We start from the raw sequence: 23,358 nt of genomic DNA on the forward strand, positions 1-23,358 counted from the left end.
TTTTTCCATTCCGGTGGCGGTGGTCTTTGTACTTTTTTATCAAATATTTTGTCTTTCACAGTGATCCCAGGGTAACTGTTCAAAATTTTACCCAACTAGATGGGTAAAACCAGATATTCTTAGTTCATTGTGAAAAAATAACTTGCTAGTATTGCACAAAACCAGTATTTTTCACAGAAAAATTGAATAGAAATAAGAGATGAGAACTTCTCACATTTTTAAGCAACTGCTTTGCCCTGCTGGTGACCTCTGCCAGGCAGGAATATTTCCCGATTGCAGGCCATTCTGACAGAGCAGTAATGTGATCGATCCTAGGTATGTATTACATTTCATAGTATTTCATACATTGATTTATTTTTTTTTCTCTGCATTTTCCCTTTAGACCAATCGATTACTCACAGACACTGCTCTTGAACACCAGCTTGCAATAAGATAACAGCAATATTTCCTCATTTTGAGACCAGAGTTAGTGTATTTGGCTATCAAATTGGGACATGGGAAGGTGGGTGGAGTTCTGGTGGCTGCACCTGAGCTGTGCTTAGTTGCATGTGATGTAAATTTGGCTCCTTATGTAGATCAAAGCTGGGCTTTTGGGCTGCCGTGGCTGTACTTTTCATGCCTGAACTTCTTACTGGAGCACAAATGAATCTCACCAAGTTTGACTAGATGTATTTTCCATATGAGACCATTATTGGCATCCAAAGCTTGTTTTTTAAGAACTTCTACAGTTTGCTACATTCTTCCAAAGTGTGTAGTGTAAGGCTTTTCTTGGGCCTCCTAGGGATGTGGTTTACCAAAAGATGTAAGTACAAAGAACAAAATCTGAGATAAATTTTATATGGTGAAGAGCAAGGTTAAGTAAATAATTGGAAAATACTTAGTATTGCACAGTAACGCTTAGTAATATATTACTGAAACAGAACTTACTTTCCATGTAGTTGGCTTTAATGTGTATGTTTTGGTACAGTTTCATATTTCATGTTTTCATAAAGTACGAAGCTGGAAAATTACCCAGGTTAAAAAAGGCCTCTGGTACATCTCCATTGTATATAGGGAAAAGGCTTCCCAACAGGCCTGTCATTAACTTTGATGTTATGGGATACGTTCTTGTCCTGGCAGTTGACTTCCGTAGGTCTGTCACTACTAATTCAGGATCTGAAGATTGCCTGTTACATGTCTACCTGAGCAAGCAGTGCAGCGTAACAGGAGCAGATCCTCAGAGCCAAGCTGTTTGTGCTAAGGACCTGCCATCCACGCTGTCTGCGTTTGGAGAGTTCACTTTGGCTGAGCTCTAGTTAAGCCCAGCAGTGGCTGAAGTTCCTCTTCCAATGTCATGTAGAAGAAACACAGTCCGTTGGCTCCGAGGCCATGCTACAGTGTGAATTGTTGCCTGGTCAGTGTGATGATGAGAAAAATCACTTGAGAAGGACACTCAACTGCTCATCCAAGCCAAAAAGGCAATGTAGATCCACCTGGTGTCAGCCAGCACAATGGGAAAAATTTTGTGTGACTAGTTAGGATAACATTTGGGTGCTGCCACATCAGGCAGTTTCTAAGGGGTCCTCATCCCTCTACATCCATCTTCTCTGAAGGGAGCACGGTCTGCAGGGTGGAAAAAAGAGACACAACTTCAAACTGTGGAAGTTTGTAAGAGAAAGGATTTGGGGTCTGGGTTGTTGTTCTTTTGGGCAGAATACAATTATTCTGCAAATTCACTATTCCACTCTAAAAGATTAAAAATGAAATGAATCAGAACTTTTCATTTAAGAAATGTCAGTGCAGAAATCAGCCTACTGCATATTGCTGTGTGGAGTGAGGGGCGTTGTTTGCTACTTACTGTGCCTGTAAAAACAAAAGAGAAAAATATTCAAAGCTTTCAGGAGCAGCAAGATGGTGTTTGCAAATAGAGTTTTATTTCAGTTAGCCAGAAATGAACAGTAATTTTGTGATTCAGTTATTAGAAGTTAGCTATTGGCTACAAAACAATTGCTACACGTTATGTGGCATTTGATCCCGTTCGTAATACGGTGCACCAGTACCTGTTCTGCTTCGCAAGCCCTTAGCTGGAAGGGAGAGAAGGAACTGCAGCCATCAGAAGCAGTTCATTTTGAAATACCTGGGGCCGTTGACTTATGGGTGACTTCTGATGAAGAAAGTGAAATCGCAGGAAACATTGCCTTCAGAAATAACTCAATGCTCCCATGTAGTTAAAAACAGAGAAACTTGTTATAAATTTATGTTATGAATTGTAAAAGAGTTGACATTAATAGCTTATTGTGGTGGAAACCTTTTAACTCCAAGTCTTTAAAGGAATAGAGGAAACTGATTCATCATAGGAGATGGAGAGGAATGTATTTTATATTTTATTATGTTTAAAAATATTGTGTGACAATATCAATTAAAACATCATGTAATACTTTAAATCTGTTGCATAGCATAGCAAAGAAAAGTAATTCTTTCAGAATTCAAGTAAAAATAAGCTCAAGGGATATTTTTCAAAAATAAATTTTCCATTTCATAAAAAGTCACACGTGTTTCTCTGGAGAAGATAAAAAGAGATTTTTCCCACTTAAAGAATCATTGCATAACAGGAAAATGATGAGTTTCCCATCACACAGCCGTTGAATGTGACATTTAAGCATATGGGATCAGTGTTTTCCAGGCTGTCAGTTTAAATCACTGTGTTTCATCATTATTTTGGTTTCAACTAAATGAAGAAACTTAGTTTAAATAATCAGGAAAAAATATTTCTTGATTAAAAATTCAGCATCCACTTCTGCAGCAAAGTATCTGTTGTTTCACCTTCCAGTGAGAGCCAAGATAACTGGTTCTGGGAGACAATTAATAGCGTTACTGATGATACGTTAAAAGACACAAGGGGACAAAAGCAAGAATGCATTCAAGTTTTGGATCTTTTCTTTCTATCCTCAACCCCAAGCACACTCAATTGCTTAGTTTCCCAGGGCAGGGGAGTGGGTGGGTGGGGAGGAGGTTGGTGTTGCTGTTCCTTGAAGACAGGGCCAAATTTTGCTCCAAATTTGGACTGTTTACTATCATTTAATAACAGCCCTTCAGGTCAGGTGCATGGAGCAGCCTAGAATTACGAGTTATGGCATTGGGGCCATTTTTTTGCATTGACCTATGAAATTATATTAGAAAAAAAAATACATAAAATCCACTTTAAAGGGGAAAAGTTGCTCTTTATAGGTTGTATAGATTTTTTTTTTTAAATCCTTTATATACATGTGTGTAATCATTGGCTTCCTTGTATTTAATTTCAAGATTTTCTACTTTATCCCATCAACTATAATTTTCAATTTATCTTACTTTTTAAGAGAAAAAAAATCCCAATTTTAAAAATTAATTAGATTATAAAATTACGTTATATTCCTGAATTGAATATTTTAGTGTGACCTGCAAAATTTGAGAAGATAGATTAAATTACTGAATTTCAGCTTTTGAAGAAAATGAGCTAAAGGCCTTTGTGGTTTATTTCTATACTTAGGTATTGAGGTGTGCCCTGTAATGACAAACTGTTTGTCTCTAGGGCTTCTTTTAAAATAGAGGGGGGTACATTTAGATTGGATATTAGGAAAAAATTTTTTACAATGCGAGTTGTAGAACACTGGAACAGGTTGCCCAGAGAGGTGGTGGATGCCCCATCCCTGGAAACATTCAAGGCCAGGTTGGATGAGGCTCTGAGCAACCTGATCCAGTCGGGGATGTCCCTGCTCCTTGCAGGGGGGTTGGACTAGATGACCTTTGAAGGTCCCTTCCAACCCTAACCATTCTATGATTCTATGATTCTTTGATTCTTTTTCCATACCCACTTCCCAGCACCATGGATCAGTAGTGGTATTGCCTGTATTTCCTATGAACATCTCAGCTAGGCAAGTGGAGCAAAATAAGAAATGGGTTCTCTTGGAATAAAGTTACCCAAAGATTAATTTTCATACCTAGATGTGAAATTCCCTATTCTCTTCAAACTCTACATTTGATTAACCTTGGAGTTCAGTGTGCTACGCAGGACTGTGTGGATAATGGAATCACAGAAAGTAGAAAACTGTCACTGTGTCAGTAACCTCATGGTCAAACCTGTAAAGGTTTGAAGGATAACTAAATTTATACTAAATTCTAAAGTTGCCTTTCTTACTGCTTGAAAAACTGTCCTGAAAGTATATGAGTTCTCCTCAGTATCTGAATTAAAAAAACCCAAAAAAAACACAAGAAAAAGCCTTCTGTTTTGTGATTAGGCAAGTGTCACTTTTAAATTTGATCAAAATCTTCTGCAAAATGTTTCCTTTCAGATCAAGACAAATGTTTTCTTAGAAAATGGCTACACTGGAAGTTTTTTCTCAAGCTTCAGCGTTGGATATGTAGATAGCCAATGGTTTTCAACTAGTCTTTACTAATTTCAAAGAATTACTATTTCAAGGAATAAGAATTTTCCCTGAAGAGTTTGGTCTTTTTGCAAGAAAAAATTTTAAAAGTGCAACTGACCAACTATGATATGATTAATTCATGTAAGAGTTTTTAACGCAAATATATTTATGCATGTGTTAAATACGAGTTGATATTAAACACAAAATGCCCTTTAAGATTAATCAGGTCCGCACTGCTTACCTTTATCTGCCTGCGCTGATTGTGAGAATCTTAGTTTCACTTACAATTTCAGTGTCTCATACTTCTTTCATGGGCCAGGGATTTTATTTTTAGTTCTTTGATAGAGGAAATAAACGCCTGTTAATATTGCATGGGGAAGCACGGTAACTCTGTCAGAGGGAAATGCTCTCCATTCTTAAGGGAGAACGGTTCTGTAAGGGAAGAAATCACTTAAAACAAGAGAAAAAAAGAATAAGATGGAACAGCTGCCTCTGGTTCACAGTTTGCAAGAGGAAGGATCACGGAGTGTAAATATTGGAAAACCAGAAAATAAACAAACTTCACAACATGCACACACTGTTCCTTGCATAAAAATTCAGTCTTATGTCTTACATTTGTGTGTGGCATCGTGGCCTGTAGCGTTGTGCCTGGATGCGCGCTGCTAGGGAGACGCCCCGCGCTGTTAGAATGGTGGCACTTTTGGGAAAAGTGAATGCGTTTTGGCGTTCCTCCTTCCTGACTGCCCGCGTCAGCGCTGCTGTGTGACAGGATTGGCATCGCACGGTGTCGTGGGTCTGCCTGCCTGGGAGTGAGAGGGCTTTCTCTTGTGTTATTTTACCCCTCCTCAATAGCAGCTGGTTCTGGTTAGGCAGCCTGGGAATGTTGTTTCTGGAAGGTGGGTGCCCTGGTCTCCGCGCAGAGCAGTGCACCGCACTGAGGCATACAGCTCAGCACTTTACTCGGAGGAAAAGTGGTAAAAAATAGGAGTCCTAGTGGGAATTCTGGTTTTCCATACTTGTACTTCTATGCTTTATCAGGTGTATATGCATTATATAGACCATCACATGTTTTATGGATGTCTTTAATGTCAGGAAATATCCACAGTTTTATGCTGCCTGTCTCTGCTTATTTAGATCTCTTTTAATCCTTGTCCTCAAAAAATGTTTTATATGTGACCATTTGGAAGAATTCTAGGGAAAAAAAGGCATCCTTCATAATTTTCACCTACTTGTTCAAAGGCCTGTATTGGCAGTGCTTTACCTGTAGATTTATTGGAAGTCTATTACGTTCTCTGTAAATAATGGTGGAATTTGCTATTTTCTACAATTTACATGCGGGTAAACATACAAAGCTATTACTGATATATCTGTTAGTAGCCTAGGTATTTATTTGCTGGAAGATAAGCCTGGGCTTATAATGCAGTCTGTTTTGCCAGATCTGTTCCTAACCTTCTCTTTAAAATGTCAACTCCAGACATTTCTGTGTTGTCAGAAAGGAAGATGTTGACGATTTTAAAGGCTCCTCATTCTTAACTATTTTAGTGTCAACTGAAATAAAAAAAAAAAAAGACAAATGTTACTGATCTTGAACAGTTAGAAATTTCTGGCCTCAACTTCTGAAAAATTAAAAAAAAAAAAGTAACAATATTTCACAGATTAATTTCCAGGAATATGGGGTTTACTTTTAGTCATTTTGAAGAGGCAGGCTCATCAGCACTGATGAGAATGCAGGAATCTCATTTGCTTTTGGTTTGTTTGATTCAACTCTTGAAGTTCATATGTTTATCCAGTATAAGTAGATCGGCAGGATTGAGTTCTAGTTATGCGCTTCTTTCAAAAAGGAGGCTTCATCATTTAAGTTGAATGCCCGTTGTTCCGTCTCACGTGTGGGAGCTGGGAAACGCTCGACAGGCAGGAGAAGAGCTCTGTGGTTATGAGCCCTGTGCGGGACCCTGGGTGGGAGTCTTTCCCTGCGATCTGCTGCAGATAAACGAGCGAGTTCTGCTTTCTGATCTCTGGCAGCGTGAAATCAATAAAATTTTTAAAGCTGCTACATAATTTCCAGTGTAAATTCATCTTTAAATACATGAAGCAGCTCATCAATAATTTGTAAAACATCATATGCAGCTGCACAGACCTTGGGCTGCCTTTTGTGAGGAACATTTAAGCCCAAGTTTTTCCGTAATCCTACGTGGTTAGCTTTCTGCTGCTGAGTAAATATCTTCTGATTTCCAGCATACATTAGACGGAGAAGGTTATACTGCTGTCTGTGAGGCTACAAACCCATTTTATTGGTAGCACAGGTATAGCATGTTATGCCTTGTTTTACCTGAGTGTGAACTGAACATTGACTGAGTATTTCAGATGAAATGTGTCAAATGTTTTAAGTATGATTAAAGAGAATAGGCTTATTTTATCATGCTAAAAAAAAAATGTGGAAATGGTGCAACTGAGAAGGCTAAGGGCTCTTGTGTTTCGAAGCAAGGGTGAGAAGCTGGGCAGTCATCGTATCATTCATCTGTCCTTTTTGTTTTTTTTTCCCCCCATGTCCATGAGACAGAAGAAACAGTTAAGACTAGGACATTTGAAAAAGCACACAGTAATATTTTGTTAAGTATTACTCTGCTAAATTTCCTGCGTCCTTCATCAGTACCTAGCATTGGTCAGTCCCAGTTGCTCTCCTGAGGGTGGGGGCCCAGGAAGCAGAGCATGGGCTGTGGTTCAGCCGGGACATGCTCCGCGGTGGTTCCGGTGTTGCTCTGTTGAGGAAACCGTAAAGCAGGAGGTGGGAACGTCCAGATGTTGACAGGCAGGTTGTGAGGTGCAGTTCCCCTTTTATTCCTAGCAAAGGGGTGTCTATAGCAATGTAAAAGGTACTGGACAGTGGCCAGTGGAAATTCTTTTGTAGTGCTAGAATTAGATTAAGGCCTTTTTTTTTTTTTTTTGCTATAATTATGTTGATTTAAAAACATAAATGTAATCTTCAGTACTTCTAACCAGCACAATTAGGCTGTTAAATTTTTCTCTGACAATTTGTTGGGTTAGGCTTTCAAATGGTAAATTTTCTGTGTAAAGTGGACAGAATAATACAAAGAGTTCCTTTTGCCCAGGGATACGGAGATGATTCAAGTGGTAAACTCTTCCTAGAACAGCAGCTTACCAAAAAATGCCATAAGGACCTAAGGAAAGATTGCAACAACATTACTTCTTACTTTACCAACAACAGGCTTTGGACTAGGCTTTGACCCCTCATGTGCACTGTGTGAAGCTATGACCACAAAAATATACAAAATCAGAGGCTGAAAGCAGGAAAAAATTGCTGAGCAGGTTTGAAGTGCTTGGACAGCTATTAATACACTGCACAGGGCATGACAAATGAGTGTCTGTGTAAATCAATAAAACTTTCTATAAATGGACAAATGGTTTAGCATGAATAACAAAGAAGCACACATGGTAACCGCTGTTGTAGCGTTCTGTCAGGGATTTTAAAGTTCACTGTCATAACTTAGTTCCCCTTGACCTTTATTGATGATACTTTCAGAGCGTGTTGAGCTGCTAACTTGACGTACAACCTTTAGACCTTCATTTCCTGCGCATGGCAGGAGGGGTGGACTAGGTGATCTTTAAAGGTCCCTTCCCATCCAAACCATTCTAGACTTCTGTGATCTCCTGTTCTCTTAGAGCAAAATACATACTACCCTCTCCTTTCTTCTCTCTTCCTCCCCCCATCCTTTTGTTTTGTCTTGATTCTACAATAGTCGAGTCTTGTATGTGCTTCTCTTTTATTCATGCCTCCTAGTAGAAAATTCTGTGTTTTAATTAATTTCATTGTGGTTATAAAAGTGTAGAGGATTGTCTGTTGAAGACTTCTTAATAGGTACATGAAATAATTCTTCACTTAAAGACCCCAGTGCACCAAATATCTCCCAATTCATATATCATTGGAGCAGGCTAGGTAGGTAGCAAAATGCCGTTGTTCCTGTTTTCTTGACTTAATAAATCAAAAGCACAGAACGATAAAATTTAAACTTTTAGAAAAACACTTTAGGGACTTAAATACAAATCTTATTTTCAAACATGATTTAAGCACTTTAGTTTACTCTTTCAAGAAGCACATGGAAATGGCTTTTTCAGGATGTTGAGTGAAAGTTGTGCTCTCAAGTGCCACTTAGAGAGACGAATCTGGAGGAGACATGGATGTCTCATGTCTGCCACTTCTACCAAACAAAGGTAAATGTTGAACAAAGTATAGTTAGTAGACAATCCTTAACCTGTTGTAATAATCCTCTCTAAAATTGTTAAAAAGGGAGAGGATAGAGTGAAGAAATGATCTTAAATGTCTATATCAATGTAAGAATATAAGTCTGTGTTTATTTCAGCTATCAGTAGTCTGTTGCTGTTATTCAGCTGAAAGATGCCATGATCTATGAGTGTAGGTGAGGACTGAACCCCCAAAGAAGTCTCAGATTTGGCACAAGGAGACTGGTGGAAACTCTTCTGCTTTGACCATGTAAACCCAAAAAAAAAAAAGACTGTGAGCTGGAAAGGAGCAGAGCACTTTTTGGCTCAGCCTGCTGATAATGAATACTTTTCGAGAGACAACATTTCCGTCTGTTTTGAGGCAGAGAGTGGGGGGTTTGTATTTGTTTTTTTCCTATGATGCAAAAAGATGTAGAGTCTTTCGTTGTTCATTAACAGAAAAGTAAATATGACCACATTAAGGATATATTTGAGATGCATTTTAGACTTCAGGTGAAGATGCATTTTCACAAGAATTTAAAGTTTAGGTGGTTGTACTGCCCAAATGAGTGCTTCCTGTGTTTCGGTGTTAAGGGTATCCTGAAGTTAATTATTGTGACCATTTTAGAATCTTTTTAAGAACTGAAATTAATTGGCCTGCCTTTACTGATCCAGTATATAACACATTTTTAGAAACATGAAAAAGGCTAAGGCTGCAGTCTGTCTCCTTGTTTCTTCTATAGCTTAATGAATAACAAATCTTTGTGAACCAAGGAACTTCCTCTTAGCCCAAAGAAATTTTGAGGAAACATTGTGTATTGTAAAACAAATACACTTTTATTTCATTGCACCTGACTTGCATCGACATTTGTGGGATGGGTGATTCTTACTGACTTCAGCGGGAACAGGAGTAGACCTCAGTGTGTCAGGTGTGTAGCGTGTCTGCTACTGGCCTTGGATGAAACAATGCAAACAGGTGCCCCACAGGAGAAAATACAGAGTGTTCTTCAACATCTGTGAGGAGAGAGAAAAGCTCTTAATTGACCTAAAGATGATAATCATAATTTTTAGGGCTAAGTTTTCCTTCCTGAGAAAGGGCTTAAATTCAGAGTTGACGAAGTCTCTTGCAATGGCTGTGTCTTAGCAGTGCTATCAATACAAGCTAACCTTTGTTTTATACAAAGTAGTCTGAAGTTTTCACTTTTAAAGTGATTTTCCATAAGCTAAATCTTACAATTCAGATTAAAGTTATCTATAATTAAGACAGTTGAAGGCTGTTTAGATTTATGCAAGTCATGATTGAAATCTTTACATTTTCCGGTGTTTGGGGAGACTCTTGTGCAAAATCCTTCCTTCCGAATGGGAACTAGGGAGAACCTCTGTTTTGACTTTTGTAGAATTCTCTAATCTGTAATGATCCAAAAGCAGCATGTAATGTTTCATTGAATGGTAAGTTATGCCACAGTTACTTTTGGCTGACTGAATGATAGCGTGCTTTGAGAGCTGACCCACCAAGAGGAGACATGCCTGCCTGTAGGCGCTGGTGGCAGGTGTTGAATGTCGCTTGTCTGCAGCGGCTTGCTGGGCTGCTTCACTTCTAGCATTGGTGAGGCTGAGGGACAGGGGAGGTTTATTTCTATGTGTTATATAAAATATACATAAATTCCTAGAGCACGGAGATACCTGAAACTAGAAGTCACTATAGGGATCCATGGATATCTAATAGATTACTGTTCTCAATAATCTAGTTTCTAGGTTATGTAGGGGAGAAGTGACTGCCTTGGGGGTCAGCATCCTCTCCGCTGCCGCTGGGTGCCTGCAAGTGTGCAGAAGCTTTCATGCTGTGATGAGCATGGGCTTCTTATTGTGACTTAGCCTAGTGGAAGTATGGCCTGGAAGAAAAAAAAAAAAATAATAGCGGTTTCCTCCAAGGAGACTTACTTTACTCAACTGGCAAAAGATGCCTAGAATATGCAGTACTGGAAGTAGACAGATCTCTCTGAGCAAAAATTAAGAAGATTTACAATAATGTCAAACCCAGTGGTCTCTGTTAAATAAATGAAGGTTTGGATTAGGAGGCAGGGGTTTGAGACCACAAGTGCTATTACAAATTTTCCAAATGAATACTTCTGGGAGAATGAGGATTATTATCGAGTATTCAGCTGCAGTATACGGTGATTTACCGTATCAAGTACCGGTTTTCCCATGTTGTGGGAACTGGCACAGGATTGTAAGCAAAGTCAGTCAGGTGTTCCCTTCTAGTCCAGTCTTCATTACAAAAATAACAAATAAATAGGCATGATTTGCTGGGCAATCAAGAAGCACAAAAATCAAGCTAACGTTGACTGCATTTCATCCTTTCACTACACTTGGAAGCCAGTGGTGTGAAAAAGGAGTTTATTATACAGATGTTTCCACTGTGACTTGATAAGAGGGAAAACATAGCATTTATTTATAATGCTGTGCTGTGGCTTAGCCGGAGTCACCACACAGTTTCTCACTCTCCGTCCCAGTGGTACAGGGGAGAGAACTGGGAAGAAAGGAAACTCATGGGTTGAAATGAAGACAGTTTACTAGAATAGCAAAGGAAAATTACAATAATAACAGAATATAAGAATACTAAAATATACAAAATGAGCAATGCACGATTTCTCACCGCCCGAAGTCCCAATGACCGATACAGCCCGTCCCGAGCAGCGATCACGGGAAGCAAGCAAGCAAAGGAGAGGGAGAGAGATCAAGGGAGAGATCGATCCAGCAATGCCCCCTCCCCAGCCAACCCCCACTTACATACTGAGCATGACGTTCATGGCATGGAATACTCTCTCTGTCCAGTTTGGGTCAATTATTCTGGCTACACCCTCCCAGCTTCCTGCACCTGCACAATAGGCAAGATCTGGAAAGCCGGACAGTGCCCTTGGTCTCATTAGCCACAACTGATATCACCGGTGTGTTTATCAGCATTCTTCACATATGAAATCCAAAACACTCCGGCTATTGCGAGGAAAATTAACTCCATCCCAGCAAAACCAGGACATGCTGTCAAGTTCCGATTTCCTAATTTTGGTAGCCTATTTGTAAAGGAACGGCTCACTGAAATCAGATTCGGCTAACAGATCCAAGCTTCCGTTTGACAGCCTCACAGCTTTTAAAAAAATGGAGTAAGAGAAATACGGGGAGCTCTCTGGGTATTTTGAGTAGTACAACTGTGTGTTGTAGTTCTTTTAGACATCTCTATATGGGAGCAGTCTGCCCTAACTATTTTAGGATAAAATCATACAATATATTTTTATGTTAGTGAAAATGAAAATTTAAAAAATAAAACCCGTAGGTATGCCAACATGCATGAGTTAAAGGCTGTGCAGACTAATCCTTTAATGATTGCTTCAGAACAGTAAGAACTTATTTTGGATGGTATTTTGGGGTGGTATTCGTAGAGAAAACGTCTGAAAATCTTTTAACTCATAGAAATACCTTTTTATGTAGCAATCATCTCTTTATTTTTATCAATCAATCTGCAAGAATGTGTCTGTGAAGACAAACTGATAACTGTATATGATAGCCTCTTCGGTACGGAGGACTGTTAGCCCTCCAGCTTCTCATTTCTTGCTGCGGCTTTTGCTTTTGCGGCTTTGGCTTCTGTTTTGTTACTTCTGCAGCTGTACTTTCAGCTGCCTCATCTCACAGTGCTCTCTGCAGGATCACCCATCAACTTTTTATAGCCATATGTTGAATCCATTGGTAGGTGACATTGTGAAAATATGATGCAGAACATTTTACCACCTTTGCTGGCTTTGATTGTACCCTCAAGATAAAGCCCTGGTTCCATAAAGTTGTTTATTTAGACTTGTAAGTAAGTAAACTCTATATGCCCTTGTTTCTTACCTCACTTGTATTCTTTACTCCCTTTCAAAATGTTGGGTAATTATGTACGTTTACTTTTTCTTCCTAATCTTATTTTTAAGATTTGGCTGAATTTGAAATTGTTGTTAATGAATCGATTTATTGGAATTTGAGATTTTCATTTTGTTGAATCATTGACTTTTCTTGACAAGGGAGAGAGAACTGTGTATCATTCCACAGAATCTTTTCATACAGTGCGTTACATTAATTTTTTCTCTGTCATTACAAGTGTTAACTATTTATGACTGCTATTTTGTGTAACCATGATTCTTTTGAAGAAGCGTTTGTTTAACTTTTATAGGTTGACAGAAGGTTAAAGTGAAGCAAGTAATGTAAATTGTGTAATAGTTGTAATTATGTGAATGCATTGATTTTGGAGTTACAGTTATGTGATGTGAAGTTACACATGGGAGGCAGAGAGGTTTCTAGGGCCAGTTTCAACTAATAGATTTCTTTAAGGAAAAAGTAATTGAAACTTTGAAACTTGCTCTGATGCAACTGTATACTGCACACTTTAGAGATTTTCCTTTTCCAATCCTGAAAGAATTCCTGAAATCAAGTCATAATATATGCAAAAATCCATTGGTTTACTGTAATTTAGATACCAGATTGGACCATTTTGAAATTTGCACTATGCAAAAATATCCATATAATGGCAATTAAAGGTAGATGAAAGGCACTACTGTACAGGAAACTTTATCGTATTTAAACAGACATATATAAGAGAAAAACTTTCTGACTTTAAGATTGCGTTTAGATGTGGTAAAATACCTCTCTCACTTTGAAATTATAGGAATTGTTTTTTAAGTAAAGACTAATTAATTTATCTGTCATTTAAAAATTAGCTAGAGTAAGGCCAGTGCATCTGGAGTTACCCACTGCAGAAACCAGGCTTGTGAAGAGCTGCCACAGTTAGAAGTTTCTGTAAAATTGCATTTTGTTTCCTTCCAAGAGTAGCTGCTTCTGTTTACTTCTAAGTGACTTTCTCAGATAGCAAGCTCACTCTAAACATAAAAGGAGGGGAAGAAAAGATGTAGCAATATCTTCTGTAATGTTTAATTGCCAGCTCTATTGCACCTGGCAATATGAGATCATGGACGTACTTAGAATATCTGCTCTGGTATCGTTCTAAATTGTAACTCATGGTGTGAATAATCTCATAAACAAATGCCGCGTCTGTTTTTACCCAAAATAACAACTTGTAGCAAAATGAATTGCAGGGTGCTTTTTATTCTAGATCTTGAAGAAGTACACAAAGTAAGCACCCTGGGAATTTTTATGAGTTATTAGTACAAGTCACCCTTTGATTAATTGACATCTTTTTTTTTTTTTTTTTTTTTTACTGTAGGCAGAGAATTCAGCGCTGGCTCTGGAAAATGAAAACCAGAGAGAACAGTATGAAAGATGTCTTGATGAGGTAAGGTAGATAAAAGGTTGTTCTTACCTGGTACTATAATTAAATGAATAGGCATGAATCTCTCCCTCTCTTCCAAGGTTGACATTGTTCTGCAATTTTCTACTATTACCTCATTCTAATTAATTCCAAGAACACATGTCTGGCAGTCATAGCTATTGTTCTCCATGACCTCTGCTGTAAATCTGGTTTTGACCACATCTCTTCACTGAAAAATTCATATCCGTGTGGCCAATATTTGGAATTGGTTGTGTTTCATTAGGAGGAGAAAACGATAGTTTTCCTATTTTTTTGTGTACTGCTTTTCTGTAGAGTGAAACACAGGTGGCAGTGACTTCTTCTGTCAAAAATCCCCCACCTTTCCTAGGTAATACGTTCTGTAACCAGGGAATTTGATCTCTCGGCTCCCCCTTAGGGTTACATACACAGCTTTTTATGCTGCATGTTTTCTAGCTGTTGGCTCACTTCTGCTACTACATGGCTCAGCTGCTGATCAGACCTTCTAGTTACAGCTACAAGATAATTCATCCATCAGTAACTGTCTGAGCACTCCAGCAATTCTTACCGTTCCAGAAATGTCTAGTATCTCCTATTGCATGCACCTTTCTCCGTATATGTGCTGCTACTTACTTTTTCCTTCAATTTATCCTGAAGTAAGGCTCTTTAGCATACGCAAGAGCTTAAAATAGTTTTAAGATTTAGTAGCTCAAAGAGTTGCTTAGTAGAAATCGTTCACCCATTCCATAATAAGAATGTGTGGTAGCATAAGTAGTTAGCTAACATCAAACAAAACAAAACAAAAACTACACTGCTACACTGACTTCTCAGCTGTACCTTTGAGAAAAGAGTGCATGAGTGTGCAAACTACACATAGCAGATGACAATTCATGTTTTCATACCGGCTTTTAAAATTTTTAATCAGCATTTGCTGAAGTGTTACTGGCATGAGCAATATAGCTCTGGTACAAGAAACCTCCAGTTCAGTGCAAATTTCCATCAGCAAATCTGCACTTCTGCTGCTGTAGCATATTTTATTAGGGAGCTGGAGTAAAAGACTTGCAGATGCACTTTCCCACTAAGTTATGCTCTGTCTGTTCTGTGGCACTGGTCTGCGTTGGCCTGAGTCACTGCATTCAGCGCACACTTGAAGGATATTTGTGTATCTTTGTGATAAGGATGAAATTACCATATAATTACTAACTGTAGTTTAAACTGCAGAGCTTAACTTAAAATTATTTTCTGCTTGTCTAGGACAAAATCTGTGTAATTAATTTTAGAAATGAGTAAAGCACCATAACTGCCCATTCCAGCCAAACACTCCTTACAGATTATAAGGACAGAAGATATGTTTCTGTTGTATTTGCAGTTAACATGATGGATTTCTGATCCAGGGTTGTGTTTTTTACACACTGTTGCAGTTTAAAGAGGGAGTAATTATATCAAACTATGTTCTGAACTTTATCTTCAACGTTACATTGGCTATTTTCAGTTCTTCCGTATTATCACAGCTGTATCCAGCTTCTCCCACTGTGTCAACTTTTTCAGGAGAAAGTGTTTCTCATCACCTGTGGTTTTGTGCTTCCCTGCTTTATCTTTTGTTTGCTTATTTTCTTCCCTTTTTGTCTTCTGTTTTGTGTGCAGTGACCTCTCTTGTCCTTCCCCGTGGCTTGGTATCATTTTTTTCTTCTCCTTCCCCTTTAGCCCCCCACAACGCTTTGGCAGTGGCGTTGTAATCAGCATTGTTTTAGCTGACACAAACTTGGACCTAATTCTTTCTGATCGCTGAGGTGAAGAAGTTGTTACCAATGATTCAGGCAACAAAACCATGTTAAATAATTGCAAGTTCTGCAGGAGTCCAGGCTTAACATCTACCTGAGCACTTGCCCTTGGTGGAGCCTCACAAGAAATCACATGTTCTCAGCCTACTTCGTTTTAGTAACAATAAAGCGAATAGGAGATGAGACGTAAGTGTAGTTAGGGAATAACCCATTCAGTGGTTGTGAGAATCAGAGTCTTCTGAGAATGTGTTGTATGTCACAAAGTCCTTTCCAAACAGGGATTCTTAATGGAGATGTTATTAAAAAAATAAAATTTCTGTAAATATTTTAATGGAAAAATAAAGTCTTCCACTTGAAAATTTCTTCCTTTTAAGACTAAGTCTGGTGCTGCTTCTGTTCATAACTCACCTTACACGACTGCCACTTCTTGAAGGTGAAAATCTCTTCAGACCTTCCCTAGTTTGGGCTTCAGGACTTCTTCAGCAGTTTTTAGGAGCAGATGTATCCTCTACAGCTATGTATCCATCTGTGCTGCAGCTCCGTTTTGCATCAGGGACATCTGATGAGTTTAAAGGGAGGAACACAGATGTTCCTGGGAATACAAGGCTGTGATCACACCCAAACCTGAAAGAGCTTGCCACCAAAAAAATTTGAGTGCCTACTACACCCATTATTTTAATTTTGCCTCTGCAGTCCAATTACCTGTGAGTGTATTGAACTTCTCCTGGGCTGATACACAAGGAGCGCTTACCTCCAAAGCTAACACCTAGCTATTCTGATTAGTTACATGTTTGGGATGCTTGACAGGCCCTTGAGGTAATGAAGGTTGGGAGCATCTTTTGGTCACTATTGGGGTAATGCTGCCATCTTTCTCTCATCATTGAGCATCCTCAGATTGTGGCTTCTCTTCCCTGGGCACAGGCAAACTCAGCTCAGGGCACTGAAGCATCTTTTAATCTGGCCACCCTGACAATAGCGTCGCTGCGTGGTCCCTCGGGCCTCTACAGCAGAGTGATAAGGACATTTGCTATGCACAGCGTGCTTTCTGCTGAGGTGTTGGTGGCCATTAAGCTGCCTATGAAGGAAGTAAAAATAACCACTGTGATTTTTCTGTCTATGTATGACAAAAAGATATCAGAGCTGCATTTTTAAAGCTATGCCTGCCATTATTTTATCTCATTTTTCTTTTTTTAATCAATTATTTTACATAGTTTTTCTCATTCATATGATGTCTTTCATTCAATATTGTATGAATGTTTGGACTTGTGACTTAAAAATGCATGCCCTGTTATCATTTTCATGGTAAAATTCAGTGAAACTCCAATGTTCATAGAGATGAAATCTGAAAAGAACGCGGATCAATCTGAAGTGAGTCCTTTATGAATTTTAATAAATATTTGCTGATTTTTAAAATAATTGTTCATCTCTGAAGTGTACATACAAACAACTTTAGAACAGTATTTGGAAGAAGGTGTTGTTGAAATGTTCCAGTACTTCATAAGTAAGAAAAGAACTCATTTTGTTTCAGAAACACTCCATGAACATATCTTTCTGTCTATGAAAAGTTTAATGTAAAAACCAGAATTGTCTTCTTGTACCTCTGGGGTTTGAGGTTAACATGCTTAATCCTAGTTTCCTATCTTGGAAATCAGCTGTCAGTTTGTTGGTAAGTGGTAATGTCATGTTTATTCACATCACTCTGCCAGCTGTGATTTCTGTCAAGCTTCACCATACTTACACACAGAAAATTGTGGAGCTTAGGGTAGATGATATTTTTGCTGATGTTTTAAGAATTAGCTGATCAAAAATACAAAGTGATCTTAAAAAGGCATTCTATTTTTAAGATTTGAATGAAATATAAGACCTTTCATTTTAGTACACTTGAAATGTCATTGTGCTTATGAAACCATACATTAAAGGCAGCTGTTTAAAATCTCAGTAGTTGTAAAAGGTGTAATAGATGTTACACTAGGGTCTCGTTTCTTTGATTCATTCTTTCATACCTCTTCTATTAGGACCACTCTATAACATGTACATGTAAACATAATTATCTAAGGAAAAAGTGAAGCTGAATTTTTTCTCTCTTTTATTACAATCAGCACAAGAAAACCTCACCTAAAGATCTTGACTATTAAGTTGAAAGGAAAGGCAGGCAGTGTGGAGGCAAGCAGTGTCATCTCCTACATAATAGCAGACGAAGGAACCCACCATCTCTATTCTATTGCTTGTTTCACCTTGATTAATTGCATGAATCACAGGTCAAGTCATTTTACCGTCTGCTTTTTACTGAGATTTAGCCACAGTTCTGCCTTGTACCTGTGGGAATTTCACATATTGTGCATCTCAGAAGTCAGTCATTCTACCTTCAGTGGTCTCAGTTTCCTCAGTTTTTGGTAGTTGCGACTATGACTCCTGTAGTGCTGGCTTATGTTGTTCATCTGTATCTGTGGTGTTTCTGTAAGTAAAAATGAAGTAGGTGTACGAGCTTAGCAGTTTATTTCCATCTGCACATTTCAAGGCCAGGTTGGACAGGGCTCTGAGCAACCTGATCTGGTTGGAGATGTCCCTGCTCCTTGCAGAGGGGTTGGACTGGATGGCCTTTAAAGGTCCCTTTCCCACCCATACTGTGATCCTATAACACTAGCACTGCTGTAGGAGTGGAATGGCAGCCTCATTTGAAATGCAAAAGTTTGGATATGATTCCACTTATTGACTGCTAAATTAATTTTAGTAACTGCAGAACGTTGCACTGGAGGCTTCCCACCTCTGTTCCTGCTGAAAACCAAGAATACAGACCTGAAAATCTTTGAATGGTAATAGCAACACAGTTTGCCAAGTTGCTAGATCCTAGAATAAAATAACCTCATTTTGTAAAGAAACTGGTTACATTTCTCTCTTATTGAGATCTATGGGAGCTATGGATCACTGGCAGGTACTTTCATTTTACACCTAACTTCATACACTCAATGCTGGAAAATTTGTCACATATGCATCAGCAAGTTCAGTTTTTTCCCATTTGGAAGATTATGCCATTTATACTCCTCTGTGCAATATATAAAGCTGTAGGAGTAGTTTTGTAGGCTATTCTGTTGTGAGTGACTAGTACACACTTCAAAGGACCTTTTAGTTCTTTCTTGGTAAAGTAACTCCATGTCAAAACGTAAAGAAATAATCTATTCAATATGGTTTGTTCAATTTTCAGGTAGAGCAAACAGACATTAAAAGTGCAAGCCAGAAGGAGCACTGTCGGATGTAGATCTTGAAAGCCTATAGAGAAAGGCACATGGTTTTTCAAAGCTGTAACATATTTACTTGCTGGTTATTACTGTTCTAATATTAGTCTGTGTCTCTTGTTAAATAATGTGTAGAGCTATTTTATGGGACCATTGTTCCATGGACTGCCTTAAGTTAGAGAACAGTTTGGAAAAAAAAGTTGATAGTAGGCAATTTTATGAGAGTATGAGTCAAATGTAACTTTTGGATCCACAGAATTGAACTATTTACAGAAATGAGTAAGCTTCAGCTCTTTCTTCACAGCTCAGTTCACATCAATGGTGTGGGGTTTTTAATTTAACTTGCCAAGGGTAAGAAGAATCAACGCCTATTTGGTGGTATCTGCATATGCTTTACTGTAATTTCTGAAAGCCAAAACCAATCCAGAAATCATAACTGCTGTCACTTTTTGCACAATGTGAGATCTCTAGTTGCTCTGCCTAAATGCAAGAGCAAAAACACATTGTGTGATAATATATGCACATGTAGTTTTAAATTACTTTAGAAATGTAACATGCAAGTTAGATATCAACCGAAAATCATATCTCAGTCCGTCTTTCTGTCCCTTGTTCTTCCCATTCCCTCCCCCTATGCCTGCTGGTAAATGTAAATTAGAAAGGATGTATAGAAGAAATAACTTCAGAAATTCCCTGTTGGATATATAGTTCTACTAATCGATGGTGTGTAATCTCATTCAAGTCAATTATGCTATGTGGTGTGAATGCTTCCCAACCACATTCTGATGACAGTAGGTACTTTAATTTTCTGTGGCACTTTATGGTTTGTGCTTGTCATGACAGATGAACCATTTTGTCAATATTGAATCAAGAAAACCATTAAACTTCATGAAAACATTCAGGACTCCATCCTTGGCTGGTCAAAATCAGCTCTAGTGAATGCAGTCAATCCATGCTGATGCACACCAGCTGCATATAGGACTGTGAAATTTTAATCTAATCCAGAGGAGAGATGACAGAAGTTAACCAAATGTCCATCATATCACACTGCAGTTGATACAATGCATGTTTGTTTATAATGAGGAGTAGGACAGAAGTAATTGATGTATCTTTCATGTGTTCTTACTAGTGCTATCTGATGAAAATACTAGTAAATAATGAATATACTAGCATTAATGGTGGTTGTAGATGGAAAGTGGAGTGTAAAGCCACAAAAGAAGATATTGTTATGCATAATCACATATGATAACATGCTTAAACTATTTTATTTATTTATTTCAGGTAGCTAATCAGGTTGTTCAGGCTCTACTTACTCAAAAGGTAAGTTGTGGTTTAAGTATTGTGGTATAACTTAGAAGCTTGCAGATGTTCTTCGTTCATTTGAGGGATATATGTTCTTATATAGCGTACTTTTTTTGAACAATGTTCACACATTTAATTAGCAAGACTGTTACATGTCAGGCCCAAAGTCAAGTTTTTTGTAATCAAAGTGAATAAAAATCTGTATATCTTTAAGACTTGATCATATAGGACCCATATCCATTTTTTATTGTTTACCTATGTTGAGACAATAGCAACTGAAAAGCCTTTCTCCAGATGGTGATTTTTCCATTCAGTATCCATAATGAGTTATGTTGCTCCCACAGTCTGTTTCTGTGGAATGTAAAACAGACAAATTACAGTGCGTGTGAATAGCTGACATGCTCCTTCACGTTCAGTGGAAGGAAAGACTCCCTGGTGTGGGCCTGTGCTTCCCTGAATAAAAGAGAAAGCTCTGCATATAAAATGGGAATTCGACTACTCTCCTTGTGGGCTGGGGACCAGCAATAGTGATCATGTATTTTGTCTTGAAAAACCTTTCAATGTCCTGCTCCATTCTCCTGGGTGAGCAAGGGAAGTATTGCGCAGGCGAAATTCTTGTAGGGTGGTGGCAAACCTGGCAGAACGAAAAGATTCACTGTGGCTTCTATAAGGGTCTGCTCTGGATCAAGTCATGTCTCAAGTTTCCGTTCGCACTCCAGATGGTTAGATATGAAGTATGGTTGTTTCAAATAGAACCTAGTGGGAGAAGTAAAATTAAAAATTAGCTTGCTAAAATGAAGAAGTGATCTGGAAAAAAAAACGTAAGATTAAATTAAACAGAGAGAAAGGCAAGGTGATACATATAAACAGAAAAAATCAGCTGCCCAGAGAGGGCAGAGAATAACTGGTAGGACAATTCTACAAAAAAGTGGTCTTTGAGCTGTGATGTCATTTTGTAGTTGCGGGCGGGGAGGCAGACAAAATAGAAAGATCTGCAATAATAAGCTATGAACCCTTCAATATTCATGAAATGATCCTTTGTGAGATCTAGAACACTTGATGAATGTGATGTTATTAAAATGCTTTGGATCATTTAGCTTTAAAAAGATGAGTCTGAAAGACACATAAATACTGTCTTCTAGTGCAGATAGTGCAAAGAAGAATATAAACTGTTCTGTCTACGCTGAATGACAGGACAAGAGATAATGTTCTTAAAATGCAGCAAGAAACACCAAGTTAAGATAATCAAAAACCTCTGCCACACGCCCAAAAGCTTTCTAGATGCAAATATAGCAAAGTACTGGAATAGATTTTGAGGACTGACTCCAAAGCCAATTATGGACATCATTCAGAACAGCAGAACATCACTCAGAATGCCCACTGCAAAGCGGGGGAGCAGGGACCGATGGTGACAGCAGGGCAGGCAGGATACTGAGCACCAAGTGTCAGGGTCAGGCTCACTCCTGTGTTCGCTGGACAAGTCCGTGAGGAGAAGGCAGATGGGAGCAAAGCCAAGCCAAGGGGTTGGGACGCAGCTCAGGATCCAGGAGGCAGGAGGCTGGGAGCAGGTGTAGCTGCAAGGGGGCTGCTGCATGGCTCAGACATGAAGAAGATGACCTTGAGGTCTGCCAACTAAACTCCTAAAAGTGGAGAGAGCGCCCTGACAGCACGATAGACAAACATACGCACCCGTAACCATCTGCACCTAAGTGAATGGTAAATAGGTGCAGAAGGTTGCATTTGGCCATCTGCACATCATGGACAAGGCTGGATACCCTTGATTTTTTGTGAATCAATTTTATGGCATTCTGGATAGATTAAAAGATGCACAGGGAGATGTTCCAGCCCCATTAAGTCTGCTCTTGGGTATCCTGCCCTGCAGACAGAGATGCCCAGGTGACCTGTAGGTTCGTGGTGCAAGACTGCAGGGTGCAGTTGCCTGTTATATGTGTAACACGTTCCTGTGGCCCAAGCTGGGAGCAGGAATCCAGAAGCAATAATGTTCCCTAAATCTCTTCACCCGACGGTTGTGGCCACAAAACGGCCACACAGCTGTTACCGCAGGTTAGGGTTGAACATGTCATTGTTCAATCCCACGGGTTTTTGATGCACAACAAAGCCTTTTACTCTAGAAGAGGGATATTGCCTTACAGCCATTGGAGCTATCGTAGCTCGGAGGTGATTTGTGCAAATCACAACATATGGGGAAGCTCGCACTGTTGCTATCTGTGCTGTATTACTCTTTCTGTACTCTCTATACACATATGCTATATGGTCTGTGTATCATCAGAGAACTACGGCCTGCAGAGCTATTGCTGTAACACCTTTTAGAAACATAAGTTCAGCTATTTAAAAAAAAAAAAAAGCCCAAATCTTTGTTTCAATACAGCTTAAGTAGAAATTGAGGCATTTTGTCATATTAATGCACACAAAAACCTCATCCACATTTTGTAATATAAAACCATATGTGATTAAATATTTACCAGTATATATTAATCTCTAGTTTGGGAATATTGTGGTTGTTTCCCAAATGAAGAGAGGAGCTTCTTGAGTCCCTTTGCAAAGGCATCAGACATTTTGATGACTACATACTTTCTCAGTAATGAATTCTCCCTAACCCATAGGAACCAAGGAGTTCATATGGATACAATTAAAACAGATTTGAATACATTTAATAAAGTGATTCACTTAGTATTGATGGGATTTAACAGCTGCTTACCTATTACCGAGTAATAACAGCTAATTTAATATACATGGAAAGAGGAAAGAGGGTACTCTTCTAAATGCTAATGAATATTAACTGTTACAGTGCTCCTGACACCATTCATACAAGTCCTTTTACAGGAAAAGACAGGAACACAATGGCATACAATAAAGAGGAAATTGGACTCCTCAAACCAGCCCAAATAGGTAGATATCGGAATCCAAATAGTAACTGGTAAACAGATAAATCTGCCATCGTGCAGCTGAGCTGTAAGACAGAGCCAGTCGTGCCACAGTGAGATAATGCGCCTTGGGGGCATAGCGGGGTGTGAGGAAAAGCTGAAAGCTTTCAGAAAATGGAGAAGAGTGATTTTATACAGTAACGCACACTGCGTAGGCTTTGCTGT

The 23,358-nt window shown here is 38.7% G+C and overlaps 1 protein-coding gene across 1 annotated transcript in view; it reads left to right on the plus strand.

Moving 5' to 3' along the window:
* NCKAP5 (NCK associated protein 5) overlaps positions 1 to 23,358 on the plus strand; it is a 398,473-nt gene that overhangs the window by 282,550 nt on the left and 92,565 nt on the right. The window contains exons 8-9 of the mRNA XM_086751339.1: positions 13,873 to 13,941; positions 20,228 to 20,266. Of these exons, the coding sequence (XP_086607465.1) occupies positions 13,873 to 13,941; positions 20,228 to 20,266 (108 nt within the window). The remainder of the gene's footprint in view (positions 1 to 13,872; positions 13,942 to 20,227; positions 20,267 to 23,358) is intronic.

This window comes from Chlamydotis macqueenii, chromosome 6 (assembly GCF_036417535.1).
Source record: "Chlamydotis macqueenii isolate bChlMac1 chromosome 6, bChlMac1.mat, whole genome shotgun sequence".
Classification (NCBI taxonomy): Eukaryota; Metazoa; Chordata; class Aves; order Otidiformes; family Otididae; genus Chlamydotis; species Chlamydotis macqueenii.